The sequence below is a fragment of the Mesoplodon bidens genome (assembly GCF_964165515.1).
Source record: "Mesoplodon bidens genome assembly, chromosome: 7".
In the NCBI taxonomy this organism is placed as follows: Eukaryota; Metazoa; Chordata; class Mammalia; order Artiodactyla; family Ziphiidae; genus Mesoplodon; species Mesoplodon bidens.
This window is the reverse complement of record NC_138164.1, coordinates 53,099,739-53,119,698: the sequence shown is the minus strand read 5'-3', so window position 1 is coordinate 53,119,698 and position 19,960 is coordinate 53,099,739. Positions and strand designations below refer to the sequence as shown.

Genomic DNA, 19,960 nt, shown 5'->3' with positions numbered 1-19,960 from the left:
AATATCTACAAGTACTCAGCACAGGGCCTGACAAATAGCAAATGTGCAATAATTGTTAGCTGCTATTATTACCGCTATAACCTTTCTGAAGGCCGTTCAGGGAAACTAGCTTTTATGACTGCATCTATGTGCCAGGTCCCAGGTGAAGTGTTTTCCATGTGTTATCCCACCTAATTCTCAAAATAACATTGCCAGATCGGTAATACTATCTCTTTTAAGGGTGCAAGAAGTATGTTACAGTAGGAAGCTCTGCACACCTCTCGGTCTGTAATGCTGTTCCCACTGCATGGACCCTCGGCCCTGGCCTTCTCTTTTCCCTGACTGAACCCTCCTCTTCCTGTGGCCTTCAGCTTCTCTGTCACCCTGGAAGCCTTTCCTGACCCACATCTGGGTGTGAGGCCAACACCTCCATTTCTCTGATTGCAGCACTTAACACGCTGTATTCTTGTCGCTTCTCCACTTGCCCGTCTCCTCTAGCAGTCACCAGACTAGCTCTCAGGCTTTCTCATTGCCTGCGACATGGGTCAACCCTGGCACATATTAGACAGTACGTATGTGTGAATGAATGAAGAAAATGAACAGTGAATGAATGGCATCATAGTTGGACAAAGGGCAGAGCTGGAGTCTGTCGGTCTCCAAAGTCCAAGCTCTTTACATCATGCAAATGGAGACAATCCTGAGACTGTGAAAGACACCCCATGAAGTGATGTGACTATAACCTTTCAGGTTTTGCAAACTGTCAAGGTCACGTAGTGATTAAGTAGAAAAGCTAATGTTCAGAAGCAGGCATGTCTGTTTCCAGATGCTGCTCCATCTCTACTGTCAGCACCAGAGCTGGGATTATCCAAAGCCATGCCATCTCCCAGGCCCGGAGCTCGGTGATCCAGGCGGATGCCCATGCTCACACAGTGGGGCCCACAGGCCCTTCAGCCTGCAGGAGGCATTAGTGGGACCTATTACTGGATTAATGGGTAGGGTTATATAGACTTGACAATGGCCTGAGAATCCCAGGGGGTTATTTGACCTGAGCAATGCAGTTTAGGCATGAGTTGGAAGGGAAAAAGAAAAAAAAAAAAAAAAAAAGTGCCCCTGAGAAGACATCTGGTCTTTCCATTTCAGAATAAAAGTAATCACCAGGAAGAAAGATTCAGCCCCAGAAATCCTCTTGCTCTTGTGCTGCATCCTGCCTTGCCCATTGTCTCCTTACTGCCCCCATTAAGAGTTCATTATGCTCCTGGACAAGCAAGCATATCTCTGCTCATGTGAGAATCCAGCCTGTTGAGGAGGCAGGAGGGAGGGGGGCTGGCCTGGCCCTGAACAGCAGCTGGCAGATGAACATGCAGGGGGTCAGAGACCTCCGCCAGGCCCAGGAACGGCTGACACGGCTCAGCCCTCTGGGATGGCAAGTGGATGTTTTTCAGCACAACAGTGAAAACAGCCCCAGCTGTGGACTCAAACAGATCTGGATCACAACCCTGTATATGCCACTTACTATTTGACCAACCAAAGGTTTCTGGGTGTGGTGGTGAGGAGACTACATGGTAAACCTGCTGTATGTGCTCATAAGATGAGACCCTTTTGCTTGGAAGACAAGAATGCCCTGGGCCAAGACCCAGAATTGCAACGGCTGCGTGCATACACCTCCACTGTTATTGCTTTCCCTGCTTCTCTGGCTGAGTTTGGCTAATACTCTTTAGCTACAGCTGATAGCTTGGTGAGACCATGAATCCAGAAGCTTGCCCTGGCTCCCAGAGGTCTGGGCCAATAGTTTCTCTGGAGCCACAGTAACATAACTACTTTGTTTGAGCTGGGTTCAACAGTGGCCAAGCAGCACACACAACTTGCTATGGGCTGAGTGTAGAGGTACCAGTAACTGCCGCATCCTCAGGATGGTTCTGGGGAGGTAGATGGGACTGATGGGCACCTCACAGTCCAGTGTGCTTCCATGGTGATGACAGGATCTGGAGCCTCAGGTAACAGCTGGGCAGCGCCAGCTGAGGAGTTTTCTGACATCTGAATTATACCAGCCTGGGAAGTGGAGAGGCAAGAGGCTACTGGGCAGTTCTCTCAGGACATGTCAGCCATGCCATGGGGACTCTTGTGGGAAGATATGACCCCCTCCTACAGGTTGGCCTCCGGGGACAACAGAGGCCCTGCAGGAGGGTGGGAAGGGGGGAGTTCCTGGGACCTTGGCTCTGTCTCCTTTAGAATCCTAGGACGTGAGAGTTGGGAGGCCCCCAGGGAACACTGAGGCCAACCCTTCAGCAAGGATTCTTCTCCTCCCAGGCTGATGTTGTACCCATAATGTTCCTGCCGAGGCAGGCCTTGAACTCAGTTCTGAGCACAGGTCATCAAAGGAAGAGGCCTCAGTTCTTCCTTCAGATTTTCATCCTGGGATATCTAAAAGGTCTGAGGGGACACTGCAAAGGGAGGAATGAGAGTGATATCAGAAGCTGATGTTTTAGATTCAGTTTCACTGTTGATTAACTGTAAATATGGGCAAGTCACTTTGCCTCTCAGTTTCCCCATCTGTAACACAGCAGGGGGTGGGGGTAAGGCAGGTGGCCCCAGGGATAGTTTTGAGGGTAGTTTTGAGGGCTTAACTGTCATAGAAAATCTTTATGTGTTCAGTCAGCAAAAACCAGGTGAGATATCCAAAAATCAATCAGGTATTTAAAATACCTTAAGAGTTGTATGGTCCTGGGGAATATTGGAAGAATGCGAGAGTTTATAATGTTCAAAGTATTTTAACCTTAGACACAAAATACATTTATGTATCTGAGACTTTCTTCTACCCACGAGGACAGTATTATTTTACCACACTTAACATATGAAGAAACTAAGGCCAACAGACATTAAGACACTTGCCCAGGAAGTGGCTGGGTCAAGATTGGAACCAGGTCCAAACCCTCTGCTCTGTCCCTCCATCTTGCTGCCTCTGCTGGGGGAACTGCTCGCTGCCAATCAATAAGTGGTACTAAAACATCCCTCAAAATACAGCAAACTCAGGAAGGTTACATTTCCCAGAATGCCTTACCAGGAGGCTCTGTGTGAGTGAAAGACATAGCCCCGTGGGTGGGGGAGGCATGCAGGCTGGTTGGTAGAACTTCAGGCACCCATGCTTGAGGAACAGTGGAGTTTGTTACGTTGTCTTGCAATCTTAACCTGACTTCAGATTTTTGTTTTATTAAGTGGGATATGCAGGTTTGGGGCCAGAGCTGAATTGCTTAGGACTGTAAAGGAGAGACTAAGCACCTTTCTCAAGGGAATGGAGAGGTTTGGGCTATGAAAGCATCGGCTGCCTCACACTCAGCTCCAGAAATCAGCCTCTTGTCCACAGGTCTACCACAGGTCCCATACTGGGGGCCAAGAGGCTCTTTCCCTCCCTGACTCTCCACACCTCTCTCTGGTCCTGCTCTCTGTCTGCATCTTGGCGAAACCCCGAGGGGCGAGCTCCTTACCACCCCATAGGCAATGATGTCTGAGTACATCCTCATCTCTGGGTACACGCTGACCAGGTACCACCGGAAGGTCTTGCACTGCAGCTGTTTCCTCAGAGCCTTCCTTGCAGTGATGTCCCCGATGTCGATTCCTGAGTCCTGCACAGGATGCAAACACAGAGATTCAGCTACCACCAGGGCACAGCTTTTCCCTGAACCACCCCAACCATGGTTCTGGGGACTGTCTGGTGAAGGGACAACCTGAGAATATAACTCACGCACTTCCTAACATGTGCCTTGGCCCCATAACCGTCCCTGTTTGGTCTGTGAAACATCAGATCAGCACTGATGGGGACTGTCATCAAAGGCCATTGAAAATAAAGATGCAAATCCTTAAAAATTACTAAAAGAAAAAAAAGCTGTAGTCTTTGTATAAGTGAAAGAAATGGGAAGAATACAGTCTGATTAAGGTTTTCTCTACCTCAAGAGATAAGGTGAGAGATTCTGAACTGCTGGTGGAGAGGAAGAGGGAAGGGAAAGAGTTGAAGATGGAATAGTGCTAATTATATTACTATTCTAAGGATCATGGCAGCTAAGTCTTACATAACACAATGTGTCAGGCTGTGCTCTGCATGAGACAGGCACATATATTTATATTTTACTTATATTAAATTTATGTACATGGTCCCATTTAAACCTATGAGGGAGCACAATATAATCCTCATTTTACAGATGAGGAGTTGAGACAAAGGGAGGTTCAGTGACCTCCTGGGTGACTTGCCCAGAGTCCCACAGCTAATAAGTGGTGGACCTGAGAGTTGAACCCAATCAACCTGGGTCTGGAGTTCGTGCATTAAAATTTGCCCGGCGCATTTTTAGGAGCCTGTCCTTCTGCCTCTTAAGACCAAGTCCCTGTGGGAGAAGCAGCCTCTCTCTTTAGGCCTGGGAGGGCTTAGCATAGACAGCACTGTGTCTCTCACTTCCCAGGTGTACCAGAGAGGTGGCCCTTGAGCCATGGACATGCAGCAGACAAGGAGTAGACATGGAGACATGGATGTGTCCTTGAGTGAGAGTGAGAGAGAAGCCCCTACGTTTCTTGTGGTCCCAGAGCAGAGGGGAAGCCCTGGGTTTACACCCCAGCTGTTGAACAGGGCACAGAAGCAGCTGAGAAAGAGCTGATGCCACAGCAGAGGATGGAAAGGGGTCCCTATAGTGGGGGATCAGATGGAGATGGGTGACATGTCAGAGGACGACACCATGGAGCCAGGGATCAGAGGGGCACGTGGTATCTCATGAGACATAAGCCCAGAGCAGAGACAGAGGAGGATGGGGAAGCACATACAGCTCTCTCTCACTGACACGGCAGTCCGTGCGCTGGCAGCGTTACCCCATCTGGTTCTGCCATCAACTCCGGGATCAAGTTACGGGGGTTGGGAAAATAATGAAATTGACAGTTTAAGTCTGAAATGTCTGGGAAAAATCACAAAGATGGCTGCTGCATGTATCTGGACATGATCAGAACACATTTTTTTTTTCTTTTTTTTTTGCGGTACGCGGGCCTCTCACTGTTGTAGCCTCTCCCGTTGTGGAGCACAGGCTCCGGACGCGCAGGCTCAGCGGCCATGGCTCACGGGCCCAGCCGCTCCGCGGCATATGGGATCTTCCCAGACCGGGGCACGAACCCATGTCCCGTGCATCGGCAGGCGGACTCTCAACCACTGCGCCACCAGGGAAGCCCCAGAACACATTTTTGATATCAGTCAACAGGGGCTTGAGTCAAAACAAAATGTAGATATAGAAGAAATACATTTATTTTTGCCCACCAGAGTTCAGGTCATGTAAAAATTTGAACCTGCCACAGCCTGAAGGTTTAAGTTCCAGACTCCTAGGGTGCAATTTCAGTGAGGATATACCTTTTGAATATTTCTTGATGACCTTGTCTCTGATGGGTCTGCTCCCTGGCTCCTGCCGGGAGCCCTCCCAGCAACTGCTACTTGGCCTTTCTCTGCTGGACCCCAGCTCCCTGACAATCAAGAAACATGTTCTGATGATCTCTGTGCCCACAGTCTAGCGCTGCGCCTGAACTATATTGATGAGACCGAGTTGAAAAAAGATTTATGAAATAGTGAACTTAGCAACTGACAATAAATGTATCCTGCTCACCCCTCCCCTACCCAAGACATCTGTTAAGTATTAACTCTTTAAACTGCTCTGCACTTTATCCTCACATCACAAAGCTATTCTCCTGGACCCAGGTCTTCTCACTTCATGCTATACTTGCCTTTCTGTGATGTCAAATTAACACTGTCTCAGCTTTTATGGAAAGCAACTAGAAGAACCTACCTCAGCAAGGCCTCTGTATTTTCCTAAAAATCTAGGTTCCCATGGGAAAACTTCCTTTCTACATTCAGGATCAAAGGAAGGTTTGTCTCTCTACTTATAATCTACTCAAAAGTGGGAGAGAGACAATCCATCGGGAGTCCATCTCTACTTTAACTTCTAGGAGACTCAAGAACCAGAGTTTTGCTCAGCTTAGGTGTCTGGAAATCATGTCCCTTTCCTCTTCCTGTTTATTAATGGACTTTTGCCTTTCCATTTTAACGGTTCAGCACGTCTGTACTGTGTGTTTACTGTAAATTGCATCAAACTCTTTTTCAGAGCAGGGGGAGGAAATTGAGAAATAAGCAAACATTCTCAGAGAAGGTCACCTTGACCTTTATTATTAGAAAACAATAAATGTATCTTCCCCCTTTGCCAAATACTTAGCGTAGAGGGTTGAATAGTGTCTCTCCCCAGTATCAGGTCCGCCCAGAACCTCCGAACATGACCTTATTTGGAAATAGGATCTTGCGGCTATAATTAACTAGAGATCTTGAGATGAAACCATTCTGGACTTAGGATGAGCCTACATCTTCATAAGAGAAAGGAGAGGGAGGCTTGAACACACAGAGACAGAGGCAGAGAATGGAAAGATACATCTACAAGCCAAGGAACCCCTAGAGCCACCACAAGCTGGAAAAGGCAAGGAAGGATTCCCCCGCCCCCGCCAGAGCCTTTGGAGGGAGCACGGCCCTGACAGCACCTTGATTTGGGGCTTCTGGCCTCCAGAAGTGAGACAGAACACATTTCTGTTGTTTTAAGCCACCAGTTTGTGGTAATTTGTTCTGGCAGCCCTAGGACACTAATGTACTTAGCCACACAAAAAGCTGTCCAGTATTCCTGCCTGCGTATGCAGCCAGATACAAAATTCCTTGTAGCCAAACCCAAAGAAGGGCTGTTGCCTAAGAACCGTGGTGAGTCATCCTTGGCACTCAGCCTGTCTTCAGGCAAGAGGAAGCAGGGCCACGTCTAGAGTTCCTGAACCCTGTGTAAGAGAATATTGATGCTTTGCTGCAGACTGACTTTGTTTGTTGATAAGCAAACTGATTTTCAATTAAAGTAGAGGCTGCATGAGTGGAAGGCTCCTCTGGATTTCCAAAAGCTTGGGACTGAATGTGATTATGGAGTGAGTGAGAGAGCTGGTTCTGTTCAGGGCACGGCCCAGGAAGGACTCCGCATAGAAGGAAGCGAGGGAGGATGACTGCCCAGCAAGGGCATTTTAAAGCTGGGGCGGGAATGCAGAGGGTGCAGGTGATCACGTCGACAACAAGAGTTAACACTTCTCTAGTGCTTTCCATTTGCCGAGCACTGATCAAAGTCTCCACATATTAACTTATTTAATTCTCCAAGGAGCCACTAGGCAGGGGTGAAGGGTTCCACCTCTACATTTGCAGTTGGGATGCTGTAGATGAAAGGTTAAGTAAATCGGGAACACACGTGCCTGTGACTGAACAGAATGTATCGAGATGCCGCCACATCAAGGGCAGCTGGGAAAATTACTGGGGAAAACATGGAGGGATGCAGTACCCACATTTCCTCCCTCTTCTTTCTTTTTCAACTCATCTTTATTGAGTGCCTAGACTGTGTCAGGCAGTGTCCTAAGCATCATGCATACGCATAGGAAGAAGTCACAGTCTGCCAGAAAGCAGAGTCTGGAAGATCCAGACAAGTAAACAGACTCTCTGCACACAGTGTGAAGCACGGCAGGAAGCAGAGAGTGCTGAGGGACAATGGAAGAGGGGCCCTTGGTCCATCCCCTGGTGTGGGGCAGCCAGGATGAAGGGAAAAGGGAGGAGAGCAGTCAAGGAAGGCTTCCTGGAGTAGGTGATGCTAAGGGTGAGTTTGGAAAGATAGGCAGGATTAGCTAAACTAGTGTCACCCAAACCTGGTTTCCCCAAACCAGCACCTGGGGAGCTTTTTACAGATTCTGGTACCACTATACACCTCCTTATCAAAATCTCTGAGGATGAGACCCAGAATCAGTATTTTTTAAAAGGTCTCCAAGTGATTCTGATGCAGTTGGTCTGTAGATCTGCTTTTAGGAGCCACTGACCAACGGAAAAAGGGATCACTCATATGGCTAGCAGATTCATTTGTTAACAAGAATTAGTGAGGTTTTACTGAGCCCTGATCACGTGCCCCACCTTGTGCTAGGCCTGGTGACACAGATATGAATAATAAAATCTGTCCTCAGAGAGCCCATGGTCTAGTGAAGTGGTTCTCAGCCCTGGATGGACATTAAAATCCCCAAAAAGCTTTCTTTAAAAAAAAAAAAAAAGTCCCCTTCCAAACCAATTAAATCATAATCTCTGGGGTGGAGTCCAAGTGATTTTAAAGTTCAGCCAGATTTGAGACTCACTGGTCTAATGAGAGAGAGACTTTCAGACAACGGAACATTCTCTTACAGGGTGATGATGCAATGACAGAGACACGCAGGCAAAAAGGGGCGTTCTCCCCAGCTGGGGCTGGCTTCTAGAGAAGAGGTCGCTGGAGCTGAGTCTAAAACGATGGAGGAGAATTGGTGAGGGTGGAGGCTGGGGAAGAGGTTTTGGGAGGAATTCCAAGCAGAGAGGACAAAATGGGCCAACACACAGAGATGAGAAACAGCCTGGTGCGGACAGGGAGCTCGGGGCAGTTCCCCTAAGTCCACGCTGTCTGCAGAGCCTCCAAAACAAGGATGGTGGGCAGTGGGGCTGGAGACGTGGGTGGAGGAGAAAGCTTAGATCCATGTCTAACACCGGACTTTATGCCTGATCTTGTGCACATGGAGAGTCGTTTAAAGATTTCAAGTAGGACAATGACATGGTTGCTGTGAGTTTTTTAAAAAGATGACTTTGGGCCGTGGGGAGTATGAATTTGAGGGGTAAGACTTGAGCCAGGAAGCCACCCAGAGGCTGTTGCAGAGGAAGAGGTGAGGCCTGAACTCAGAATTGAGAGGAATGGAAAGGTGGGCTCGGTGATGGACTGGGAATGGAAGACGATTAAAGGAAGACACTCAGGTTTAAGCTCACATGTCTGGTCAGATGGTGGTATCATGACTTTAGACAGAGAATAAGAACAGAAGCAGACTCGGGTGGGGAAAAAGATGTACACAGTTTCAGTCAGATTCAGTCTGAAGTGCCTGTGGGAACACACAGGAGATGTGTGGCTGAAAGTCTGAAGCTGAAGGCAGAAGTCAGGCGAGAGAGAGTAACTAGGAAGCCCTCAATGTACAGGTGATACAGAACCCAAGAGTAGATGGGATTACCGTGGGGATGCGTATCATGAGAGCAGGTGGCCAAGGACGGGTCCCTGGGGAGCACTTAAGCAACCACTGGAAGTAAGCCTTGCCCACACAGAGTTAGGAGCAGTCGGAGAGATGAGGATGTTCTGGGGTGTGGAATCCTGGAGCTAAGGGAGTGAAGAGTTTCAAGGAAAAGGTGGGATCCTGTAAGTGAAAGACTCTAAAATAGCCATTAAATTCAGCAGTTAGGAGGCCCAAGATGACTTTGCCAAAAGCAGCTTCGAGGTAGTATTGGGATGTGACTTGAGAAGTGGACGGGAGGTGGAAAAGTGTTGACTCTGCACAAGCCTGAAAGAGGCAGAATAGGGAATCTGGACATAGAAGCGAACAGGGGGGTCAAAAGGAAACACACTGACCCCTTCCTTCTCCTCCTAAGGCTTCATCCTGGACATTTCCATCCCTCGTCTGCCTTTCTTGTGTTACCCCCCAGCCCCACCCACTTGACTTGGTTTGAACTCTTCTAGGAGTCACAGGCAGACACTGAGTTTCATCATTTTCCAATTACTTCTACTCACTCACTTCTCTACTATTCTTTGGATTTGCTGTCTATTTCAACATCTGGCAGCTGCAGTCGGGGGGAGAGGGCTACAAAGTTTGCAGCTTTGGGGTGCAGAGAGAAGGGGGGCAACAGTAATGGACAGGATCCCAGTCCTTTGCAGAAGCCGGGGATCCACAGTGCTTCGCTGGTGAGCTTCTGGGGAGTTTCCAAGTGTGCTTAACATTTTGCTATCAGAGGACACCCACAGCAGGGCTTAGCATCCTGCCCAGAATGCTGTGATCCAACGCCCACAGCCACAGATGGGGCTAGAAGGCACCACCGTTTCCCTAGAAACACTCCCACTGTCAGAGCTGCATTCGGGGCTGGTTCATTAGGGCTGGCTGCACTCCCGCTGGTACTGCTTGGTTCCTCATTCTTCTTCCCAACTGCTGAAATCTCACTGATTGTAGGAGGATGAAATCAACCCAAGACCCCTCCCCGTGGTTGTGGTAGTGAGGGGGTTGCCTGAAAGCTCCCACCCATGACCCAGCCTACTTTCTCAATCACTCAGCCTGAGCAAAACATTAGCTTGGTGGACACATCGGGGAAGGAGGCCTTCATATAGAAACTTTAAGCAAAGATCAATCATTGCCCTATTAGGAAGAGAGAGAAGAGGCTTTCTAAAGGACTCACGAGGGGAAGCCATGGCCTTGGAAGGAAAGCAAGAGGTCATGCAGTCAACAGCTCCATTTCACATAAAATGCAACATAAGCAATGATCTCCAGGCAGACCAGCTGGCAAGCAGGCGGGGATCCCGTGGCTGGCATCTGTTGGGTTCTCCCAACCCAGCGGTCCAAGGTTACTTCCGTATGACACACAGCAAGGCTGAACAGAACTACCAAAGAAACATTGCTTTCTCTCTCACACTTCTTAAGTGTGGGTGACTAGAGGGCTAGAGGACTGTGGCAGGCGATGATGAGGTTCTGTGAGAGTTAAAAGTAGCCTAAAAAATGTGGGAATGTAGCCCAGCCCCATCCATGTGGCTCAAGCAATCCCAAAGGCATAGGAATATTCCTTATTGGTCTGGTCAAAGGTTCGATGGAGAAGTTTGAATCCAGTCTACAGGGAAATTAAGGTGCATTTTGTGAATTTTGGTAATTACTGGGATATTTGTAATCCAGGACCATGAAATATCTATTGTCAGAGAAGCTGAGAACCTGAGAGCATGTTGGAACCTTGGAGCCACTTGGTCCAACTTTCTCACATAGAATGAGGACACTGCTGTCTGGAGGGAAGGAGCCCTCCTTCAAGAAGGAGGTGACCAGGGATGGGGTGGGTAAGATGCCTTAGCACCCTATAGTCAGCCCCTTTTCTCCAACATCTTGTATCTTAGGGTTTGAGAATTCACTCCAGCATGGCAAACAAGACTCTGGCTGTCCCCTGGGAAGAAGGGTTGAATCTCAGGTTTGTTTTGTTTGGTTTTTTTCCCCAACAACTCCCAAGAAACCCACCCCCACGGGGCCTTCCTACCTCTTGGGGTATGTTCCATGCCATGTACACATGGCTTTTAAATTCGTCCATCCAGACTTCAGCCACCCTGAGGGCGTTCCTGCGGACATGGGCGGTGAGGTCCTCAGTGTAGGGCTTGTGGGCTCGCTCAATGTGGGCAATCCGTGAGCAGGGCAGGACCTCCACGCTCCCGCCACACTGCCACACCTGCGGAAGACACGGGCCATGCATCAGTGCCCAGACCTGACCCCGAGCCTGGAACCCAGACCACAGGTGACCACGAACACGAGCTCAGACACATCCAGCTCTCCTCAGCTTACTCTCCTGTCTGCAAAGGGAGCGAGCTGTACCTTATTTCTACTCCTAGAACAGGAAGGTTATTGAGTCATTAATTTGTGTCTTGTTTCCAGTTGCTGTGGATTTACCAGCAAAGAATTAATGCACCCTCCCTCTCCAGTCTTTCCACCCTCCCTCCCCCAAAGAAGAGACTAGACGTTTTGTGACCAGCGATCTGGGTTCTCCTTGCCCCAGGGGAGAAGTTAACAAAATCCTTGATAATGGTGTCTGCAGCAGCGCTTGACATGGAGAGACCAGCAGAGCCTCCCAACAGAGACATCACCTTAAAATGGACCACCTGGGCCTGGACACAGATGAGTGATCTCCACAGGGAGAGCTAGGTGCCCTGCTGCGGCTCCATCTTTCCTGGGCTCTGAGTTCTGTCAGAACCCAAGGTGGGGGGGCACTATAAAGAAGGGAATAAAAAAAAAAAAAAAAAGAAGGGAATAATATGAAACTTCTCCCTGACCTTGGTGAGTAGGAGTTTGAACAGGATGCCATTTGATTTTGAAAAATAAAGAAAAATGACCTTGTAACCTGAGCGTCGAGGGACAGTGTCTTGGAGCCCTTGCCACAATCATTCCAGCCACTGTGGGAGTTCAATGCTCTGGAACGTGCACATCCTTTTGTGTCTTCAGGCCTCTGCCCATTCTGTTTGTAATTTTGGAATGCCCTCCCTACTCCTTCTCCTGCTGAAAAAAAATATCATCTCTCAGGATCCTGGCCACCCAGCCACACTATTGTGGGGTCTTTGCTTCATTCTTGGGGCAGAGCTTCCTCCTCTGGCCCTCAAAGCTCTTGATACCACAACTTACCTGCTAATAGGTCAGCCTCCCCCTCACTGTGTTGCAAGAGGGCAGAACCCATATCTCATTTGTTTCTCATCTCCAGCACAGAACACAAGGCCTGGTACATATAGGTACTTTGTAAGTACTTGTTGAATAAATATATAAATGATTGATGCCTAACCAGACAATCAATCAGTAAATGGTTGGTGCTTAGTAAAGTGGGATGAATCTGAAATACCTGGTCAGAGAGGCTGAGTGAGGCTTTTGGTGGAAAGCAATCGAGATCTCTTGGTGGACAGCGGTGATCACTTATGAGGTGTTGTCAACTGGACAATTTGGCGGATGATATTTGCGCTTATAACGTGTACTCATCGACAACCATAGGTTTTCCTCCAAGGAAAGGTCAGCTTCAAATTTAGCTTAATTCCCCTCCCCACCCCGTGCTAGTTAGGAAGAGAATGTCTTCTCTTCCACCAGGCTATTTCACACCAGTTGGTCCTGTTGGAAGTTGGAAGGCAATGGACTGACTTTCTAATCTTGTCTTGCATTTAGTATATTATTAATATTTAGGGCCAATGGAAAGGAAATAAGCATCCCCACTGAGCGTCCACTATGTGCCAGGCACTGGCACAAATCACACATAGTAGCCGTGTGACCTTGGGTTATTCACTTGATCTCAGTGTGCCTCAGTTTCCTCATCTCCAATGGAGATCCTAACAGTTCCCATCTCAAGAGGTTGCTGAGGAGACTAAAGTGCTCATATACAAAGTGCTTAGAAAGATGCCTGACACATAATTAGCACTCAATCAGCCTCAGCTATTACTGAACAAATGATACACAGCAGAATCTTCAGAATAACCCTGTGAGGTAGTGGTTATTGTCTCCAATGCCAAACGAGGAAACTGAGACCAAGGCTGTCCCTTGCCCGAGACCACACAGCTGGTACGAAGGCAAAAGGATGAGTCTGAGCCTGACCGAAGCTCAAGGAAGAGCTAGTGCTTCCCCAGGTGACCATGCTTTGAAGGAAGTTTCCACACCCAGGGGTGGTCCGAGGACCAGGAAAGGAAGCCATGGAAGGCTCTGGGGTGTGTACCTTTATGTCCATGACCCGTATATTCTGGGGACTGTGCTGATCTCCAATTCACTTTGCTCAGATTTTCAAGGAAAGCCTGTGAATATGTTACTGATAACACATGGAGTCAGGGTAATGATTCTTTGTGCCACTGGAACGGAGGCTACTAATTGACATATTTCAGCGACCCAACACAGTACGTGATTTGTAACAAAGCTCTTTTATTCCAAGACCTGTCTCTCAAAGAGTTCAGTCGCCATTTCATCTTAGAGTGGGAGCATCTGCCGTGGTTCTAATCAGAAGGGTGGTGGCAACACCTCCCATTCTGCCCTTAGCTGCACGGTGAAAGGAGCCGTGTGAATTCACTGCTGACCTCTTGAAGCCACTCCCCTTTCCCCATCCTGTAGCCACCGCCCTCATCCAGACCACTGCCATGTCCCATCTGGACTCTGCAACAGCCTCCAAACAACTGCCCTCCCTCCTGCCTTCCTCCTCCAGTCTCTTCTCCACCCAGCAGCCAGAGTGATCTTTTGAAGGTGTACATTGGATCCCGTCCCGCCTGCACAGCGCCCTCCCCAGCACAGCCCCTGAGGCTCCAGCGGCCTGGCCCCTGCCCACCCCTCCAGCCTCGTGCTTGCTTCCTAACACTCCGTGCTGCAGTCATGCTGACAGTTTTTACTTCCTCCAGCATGCTGGGGTTCCTCTCACCTCTGGATTTCTGCATATGCAATTGCATACCCACCCCGCCCCGCTTCACCTGACATCCTTGGGGCGTCAGTTCAGCATCACAGTTCTGTATCCCCTTCAACTAGGTGAGCCCGTCATGCTCTGTGGTCCCAGCCCTGTCTTTCCCGACCATAACACTCTGGTACCTGCTGGTTTACTAATCTCCTTCCCTCTTTCAAAATGTTCTCCAAGCTCTTCACCATATTCTCCTTTAGACATGTGCTAAATGGTGCCTAGAACACATCACGGGTTTCCAGCAGAGGTGGGATGGCTGAGCTGGGTGGGAGTAGCACATAGTTTGTAAAAGCACAGCTTTGGAGCCAGCGAGAAGTTGATTCCAATTTTTACCTCTGCCACCTGCTGCTGTGTCACCTTTGGCAGGATATTTCTCCTCCCAAGTCTCAATTTCGCCCGGTAGAAGAAGGGGATGGAGTGCAGGTAGGTGTTTGACCCTGAGCCTGCCTCCGGGTGAGCTCTGTATGCATGGCAGTCGATGTGGGATCAGGACATCTGGGTCTATTCTGGCCCCACCCTGTGCTGGCTGAGCGGCAACTCTGGGGTACTTAACATCCCGTCTATGAAACTCAAATTACAGTGATGTTGCTACACTGAGCTGTGGGCTCTGGAAGCCCCTGTCACAGTGCTCGGAATATTGTAAGCCCTTAGACTGCACTTGTTATTATTGAGTATTTTATAATAACCATTATGATTGCTGCTATTGGCTTCTCTTGTACAGCCACCTTCAGGGGACAAATGATTGCAGAGGAGTCACGTGTCTGGCTGAAGCCCAACAGACAACAGATGTGCTGCCCTCCAGAGTGCCTGGCCCAGCAGGGAGAGGCTCCTCTCTGGAGACTGGAAGCACCTGTTCACCTAGAGCTTGTCTCCGTTCTCCTCTCTTCTGTGAAAAGAAACTCATCTATAGGGAGCATCTGCCTTGGATGTAGCCTTTGGGTTCCTGGCAGCTTCTGGTTGGAGCAGAAGATGTGTACTTGGCGTGTTTGCCCCTCCACTTCTGGACCCTGCCCAATGACCCTGAAATAAACAAGAGAGAGCCTGTGCTCCACGATCCCCGCATGACGAGCAGCTCCACTGACCAATGGCTTTCTTCAGAGAGAATCTCAGAAGTCTTACCCACAGCTGATCTCAGAGACCCTCTCATGGATGGCAGACAAAGGTTAGGAAAGAAAATCACTGACATTTGGACCTCATGAAAGATGACATCATGAAGCTTCCATGGAGGTTTGGGAGGATGAGGAAGTAAAAGGGATCCAAGCCTGGAACACAGGTCCTAGCTGGCATGATGTGGCAAGACCCAAACCAGATAGAGGCTACAGACGGGAGGCATTGTGCCAGAGAAGCACAATGGGCCACTGGAGGGAGGGCAAAGATGTGGGACAGAATGATGGCTTAGCATTGCAAGTTCTAGGGGGTGGAGATGCCAAGAGGAGGAAGGGCAAGGGTTGGGTACCAAAGGGGTGGCTGGGAAATGAAGACCAAGGGTCAGCAACCAAGAAGGCAGATGAGGTCACAGGGCACAGGAAGCCACTACCAAGGTAGAACTTAATTTTTACCTAGCACGCTTGTGACCCAGGCTCCTACCAAGTGAGGCGTGTGCTAGCCTTACAGGCACTGGGGATGCCTGGTGGCACGTCAGCCCAAGGCTGGACCTCGTGGCTTCTGTTTTCTTGACCATGTTTCTTGACCATACCAATTTTTTTCCTGTCTCTGTGCCTTTTCACCTGCTAGTCCATCTTTCTGGAATAAATTCCCCACTTGTTACCCAGCTCAAATCTTACCTTCTTTCACCCACTCAGTCTAAATTATATTCCCTCTGAATACTTTTAGCACCCCACCCTTTTTCTTATTAATGCTTATTCACAATACTTCTATTTATGTATTTCTTCGTTCGATGTCTGCCCTCCACCTCCATTGCCCTGCTAAAGTATAAGCTCTAGGAAGACGAGGTGCACGTTGCATATACCAGCACCAGGCACTCAGGACATGTTCAATAACTGATCTGAATGAGTGATTCCAGCAATCCCAGAGCCCTGGGCTTTCATTCACCATACAGAGAGGCGGCCTAACTCGCTTAGCTGGCTCCTCTAATAAAGGCCATAAACATAAAATGTGCCAGATTTTACTGAACACAATGACTTCCTTCAAACCCAAGTGGTTTTTCAGCAAAGCTCTGACATTTAAGTGCAGGCTGCTACAAACGAGAAGTTACTTTGGCTGCAGAGCTTGAATTACCGTTATAAAACTTGGGAAGTTATCAAATGAACCTGCGCGATTGCAGGCAGTTTCGTCTTATGGAACCATGAACTCACTGTAGAGAAAGCCCCCCACCTAGCCAATGCTTCCAGACGCCCAGAGAGAAGCTGCTGGGCTGACCCCAGACACGACTGAGAACCTGAACTGTTGTAAACAGAGAGCGAGTCACACTCACCAACAGCCCTTCCCAGGGAGCACTAATCCTGTGATTTTTTCTGAAAAAACGTGGTGCATCCATCTGGGAACTACAAGAAAGCATGCAGGTCTTGGGGGCTGGTAGGCAGAGTGTGAATCCTGCCTCTGTCACACATTAGCCTTTGACTTGGACCTGTTCTTGGATGTCAGTTGCCTTTTTATTGGGGCAACTGGCAGGTTTAAAAGAGATGCTGTATGAAAAGCTCCCTCTAGCAAAGACAGGCATCTAGTAGGTTCTTAGGAAGGGTCAGGTTCCTTTCCCTTCCCAGGACTGGGAGCTGCTGGTACAAGGTCAGGGTCAGAAGACTGAGTTTATGTCCTATGTTTGCCACTTACATAAATAGACCTGTCTCCTTCCCAAGCCTCAGTTTCTCCCAGCTGCCAAATGGAAGAGTGGACTAACTTGGAAGTGGACTAACTTCCTAACATGGAAGCTGGACTCAGTGACATGTTAGATACCTTCTACTTTTTGCATTCTGTGGTTCTAAGTGTTCTTGCCAATACCTCAAATATTACCCAGTATTTGAGACAACCAGTAGAGTTGTGAATTGGGAGTTATAAAATAGGGAGACACTGGAGGCAAGACATCAGGATACAGTGTGACCATTTCTCCTACTCAGAGTCTAGTAATCACTCTGTAGTCTTTGGTAGGAATAGCAGATAACACTCCCATGTTAAATCCATTCACTGGTTAATGTCCTTCTGAAGCACTGGGTTAAGAAGGATTCTGAGGCTCCATCTGGGCTCAGTGGAAAAGCATGCCACCATTTATTAGCATCTACCGAGGGTAAGTGATTGGGGGGCGGTGGCACCTTAGTCTTGTACTTCATAACCACAGTCCACAGGATGAGATCCCAAATCCTGTCCAGCTTTTATCTCCTTATGACATTTAATGAGCTATTCTCTCTTGGCAAAATGTTCCCACTGTTCCCTTAGCCCAGACATCCTCCTTCCTGCTCTCCGTCCATCCAAAGCCAGCCTGGCCCTATTCCTCCAAAGTCCTGAAACACGATTTGCACCACTCAGGTGGTCCTTTATTTCTTGGTTCATGTTGTCAATTACCTTTATGTGTAGCTGTCTCGCCTAACTTGGCTGTGAAATGCTGAGACAAGAGTCAAAAGCCAACCCAGGCAGGCTGGGGGGAGGAAGACGAGGAAGATGGAGGCTGAGGCCTGAGAATGGCTGGCAGAAGACCAGCAACGTGTTTGCAGAGTGGTTGTAGGGTCAGAAATGCAGGCAAACAAAGACACTGACGAGGGCATCACCTAGGAACCACATGCGTCTCACTCTAGCAGCAGCCGTGCATGGGAATGAGAAGGAAAGAGAGGTCAAACCTGGGCAAAGCTAAGTCAAAAGCCAGAGGCTGTCAGCCTCTTCCCCCTATCACATATAATTATTTGCCTGGCTAATTCCTACCTACTTTCCCTGTCTTCCCTGAATTTGGTAAATGCCTCTGCTCTGCATTCCCATGTCACCTATACCTCCTCCAGCTGTGTGCCTGTGTACCTTGTATATGTACAGTTTAAAGACACATAACACAAGGGACAACTGTTTACCTACCGCCCACTTAAGAAACAGTATTGGCAGCAACTTAGAAATCTCTGTGTGCTGCTCCTTACCCACAAAGGTAACCCATTATCCTGAACCTTGTTAATAATTTCCTTGCCATCAAGCTCAACTATGTACTTAGTTTTACCTGGTTTTAAATGCTGTATAAATGGAAGTATATTGTCTGCATTCTTCAACTTGCTTCTTGCTTCATTTATTTTCATCACCATTGTGCTCCATTGTATAAATGTACAGACATTTATTTATGCATTCTCCTGGTGGTCCACAGTCTGGTTGTTTTCAGGATTATGAATAGTGCTCCTTCGAATATTCTTATACATGTCTCTCGGCACCCAAGAGAGAGCACCCCTCTGTGTATCTGCACATAGTGGAATTTCTGAGCCATAGGTTATAACACACATTCAACTCTCCTAGGGAGAGTGAAACTCTTCCAAAGTGAGAATCCCATGTTCCGGTCCCACCAGAACAGATGAGCACTCATGTTGCTTTACAATCTTGCCAACATTTGGCATCGTTCATAGATGGGTGTGAAATTCACCCTCACTGTAGTTTTAATTTGCATTTCCCTGAGTACCAGTGAGATGGAGCCTTTTTCCTATTTATGGGCCCAAAACACCAGCCTGTGAGAGGAGACCCATGGTCACCTTGCTCTCCTTAAGGAATCTCAAGAGCCTAAACAGGGCCTGGCACATGATAGATACTCAATAAGTTGCATGAATGAAGGATTGAGAGTTGAGCCTTAGTTCTGAGTCACCCCCTTGTGCACTTTCCTTGGTGCTCTCCCAGGTTTCCAAAGGCAGATATTTCACTATTTTCAAGCGTAAGGAAACATTTTTTTAAAGTCTGACAATGCTTATTCTTCTATCAGACTCCACAGAAAAACACTCCCTGGGGATCCAGTTTCCCAAGCCCTATTCTTACAATAAAACACTGCCGAAAGGTCTTTTGGACAGAATTGCTGCTTGGGAAAAAAAAAAAAAAAAATGATGCTTTTTCTTGGAAGATGTCCCTGAAGGGGTCTGATTTTGGGTCAGCCGTAAGAAGCCCTTGAAGCAGTTTCCCTGTTTGAAAGGGATCCTTCAGAACTATCAGAAGGCAGCAGGAGGATTCATCCGGCAGGAATCCAAGAAGAGACCAGCTGGGCTGGAATGTCTGGAAACTTTTCATGAAGAAAAGTTCAAAGGCTGTTTTGCAGGAACTTGAGATTTGCTGAAATAGCTGTTTACCTATAGGAAACCCAGGGGCAGCCATGGTGCCAAACTCAGCAAACCAGCCCATCATAGACAGGGGCCCCAGCTTTCCTTGGACCCTAATGCTCTGACTCTAAAGACTGGGACCGTGGTAGTTCATTTCCTTATGGGAAATTCCAGGAGGATCGCTTAGCAAACACGTGGTCATTGAGATTAGAAGCCCTCTTTCAGTCATTCCAAACAAGGTGAACTTATACATGGTTACCTTAAAACTCATAGCAGCCAACAGCCCTGATTACTATTGTCCAGATGCAGGCTAGGGTGGACTCAAGACAGAATGGAAGAAAAGGAATAAGACAGGCCTGGTTCTACCTGGGGTTGGGGAAGTGAAGCCAGGAGAAGGGTGGTCTCCAAGGATGTGGCTGACTCCTACTGTTTACGAATTTCTGTGTTGTGTTCCTCTACATCTCCCAGCCTTTTTTTTTTTTTTTTTTTTTTTTTTTTTTGTGGTACGCGGGCCTCTCACTGTTGTGGCCTCTCCCGTTGCGGAGCACAGGCTCCGGACGCGCAGGCTCAGTGGCCATGACTCACGGGCCCAGCCGCTCCGTGGCATGCGGGATCTTCCCGGACCGGGGCACGAACCTGCGTCCCCTGCATCGGCAGGCAGACTCTCAACCACTGCCACACCAAGGAAGCCCCTCCCAGCCTTCTTTGAAGTCGG

At 48.4% G+C, this 19,960-nt stretch overlaps 1 protein-coding gene across 2 annotated transcripts in view; it reads right to left on the bottom strand.

The window, feature by feature from the left end:
• GALNT18 (polypeptide N-acetylgalactosaminyltransferase 18) overlaps positions 1–19,960 on the bottom strand; it is a 352,781-nt gene that overhangs the window by 46,985 nt on the left and 285,836 nt on the right. For both annotated transcript variants that reach the window (XM_081239978.1, XM_081239977.1), the window contains exons 7-8: positions 11,111–11,296; positions 3,462–3,599 (exon numbers count right to left, since the gene is read on the bottom strand). In XM_081239978.1, coding sequence (XP_081096104.1) covers positions 3,462–3,599; positions 11,111–11,296 — 324 coding nt within the window. The remainder of the gene's footprint in view (positions 1–3,461; positions 3,600–11,110; positions 11,297–19,960) is intronic.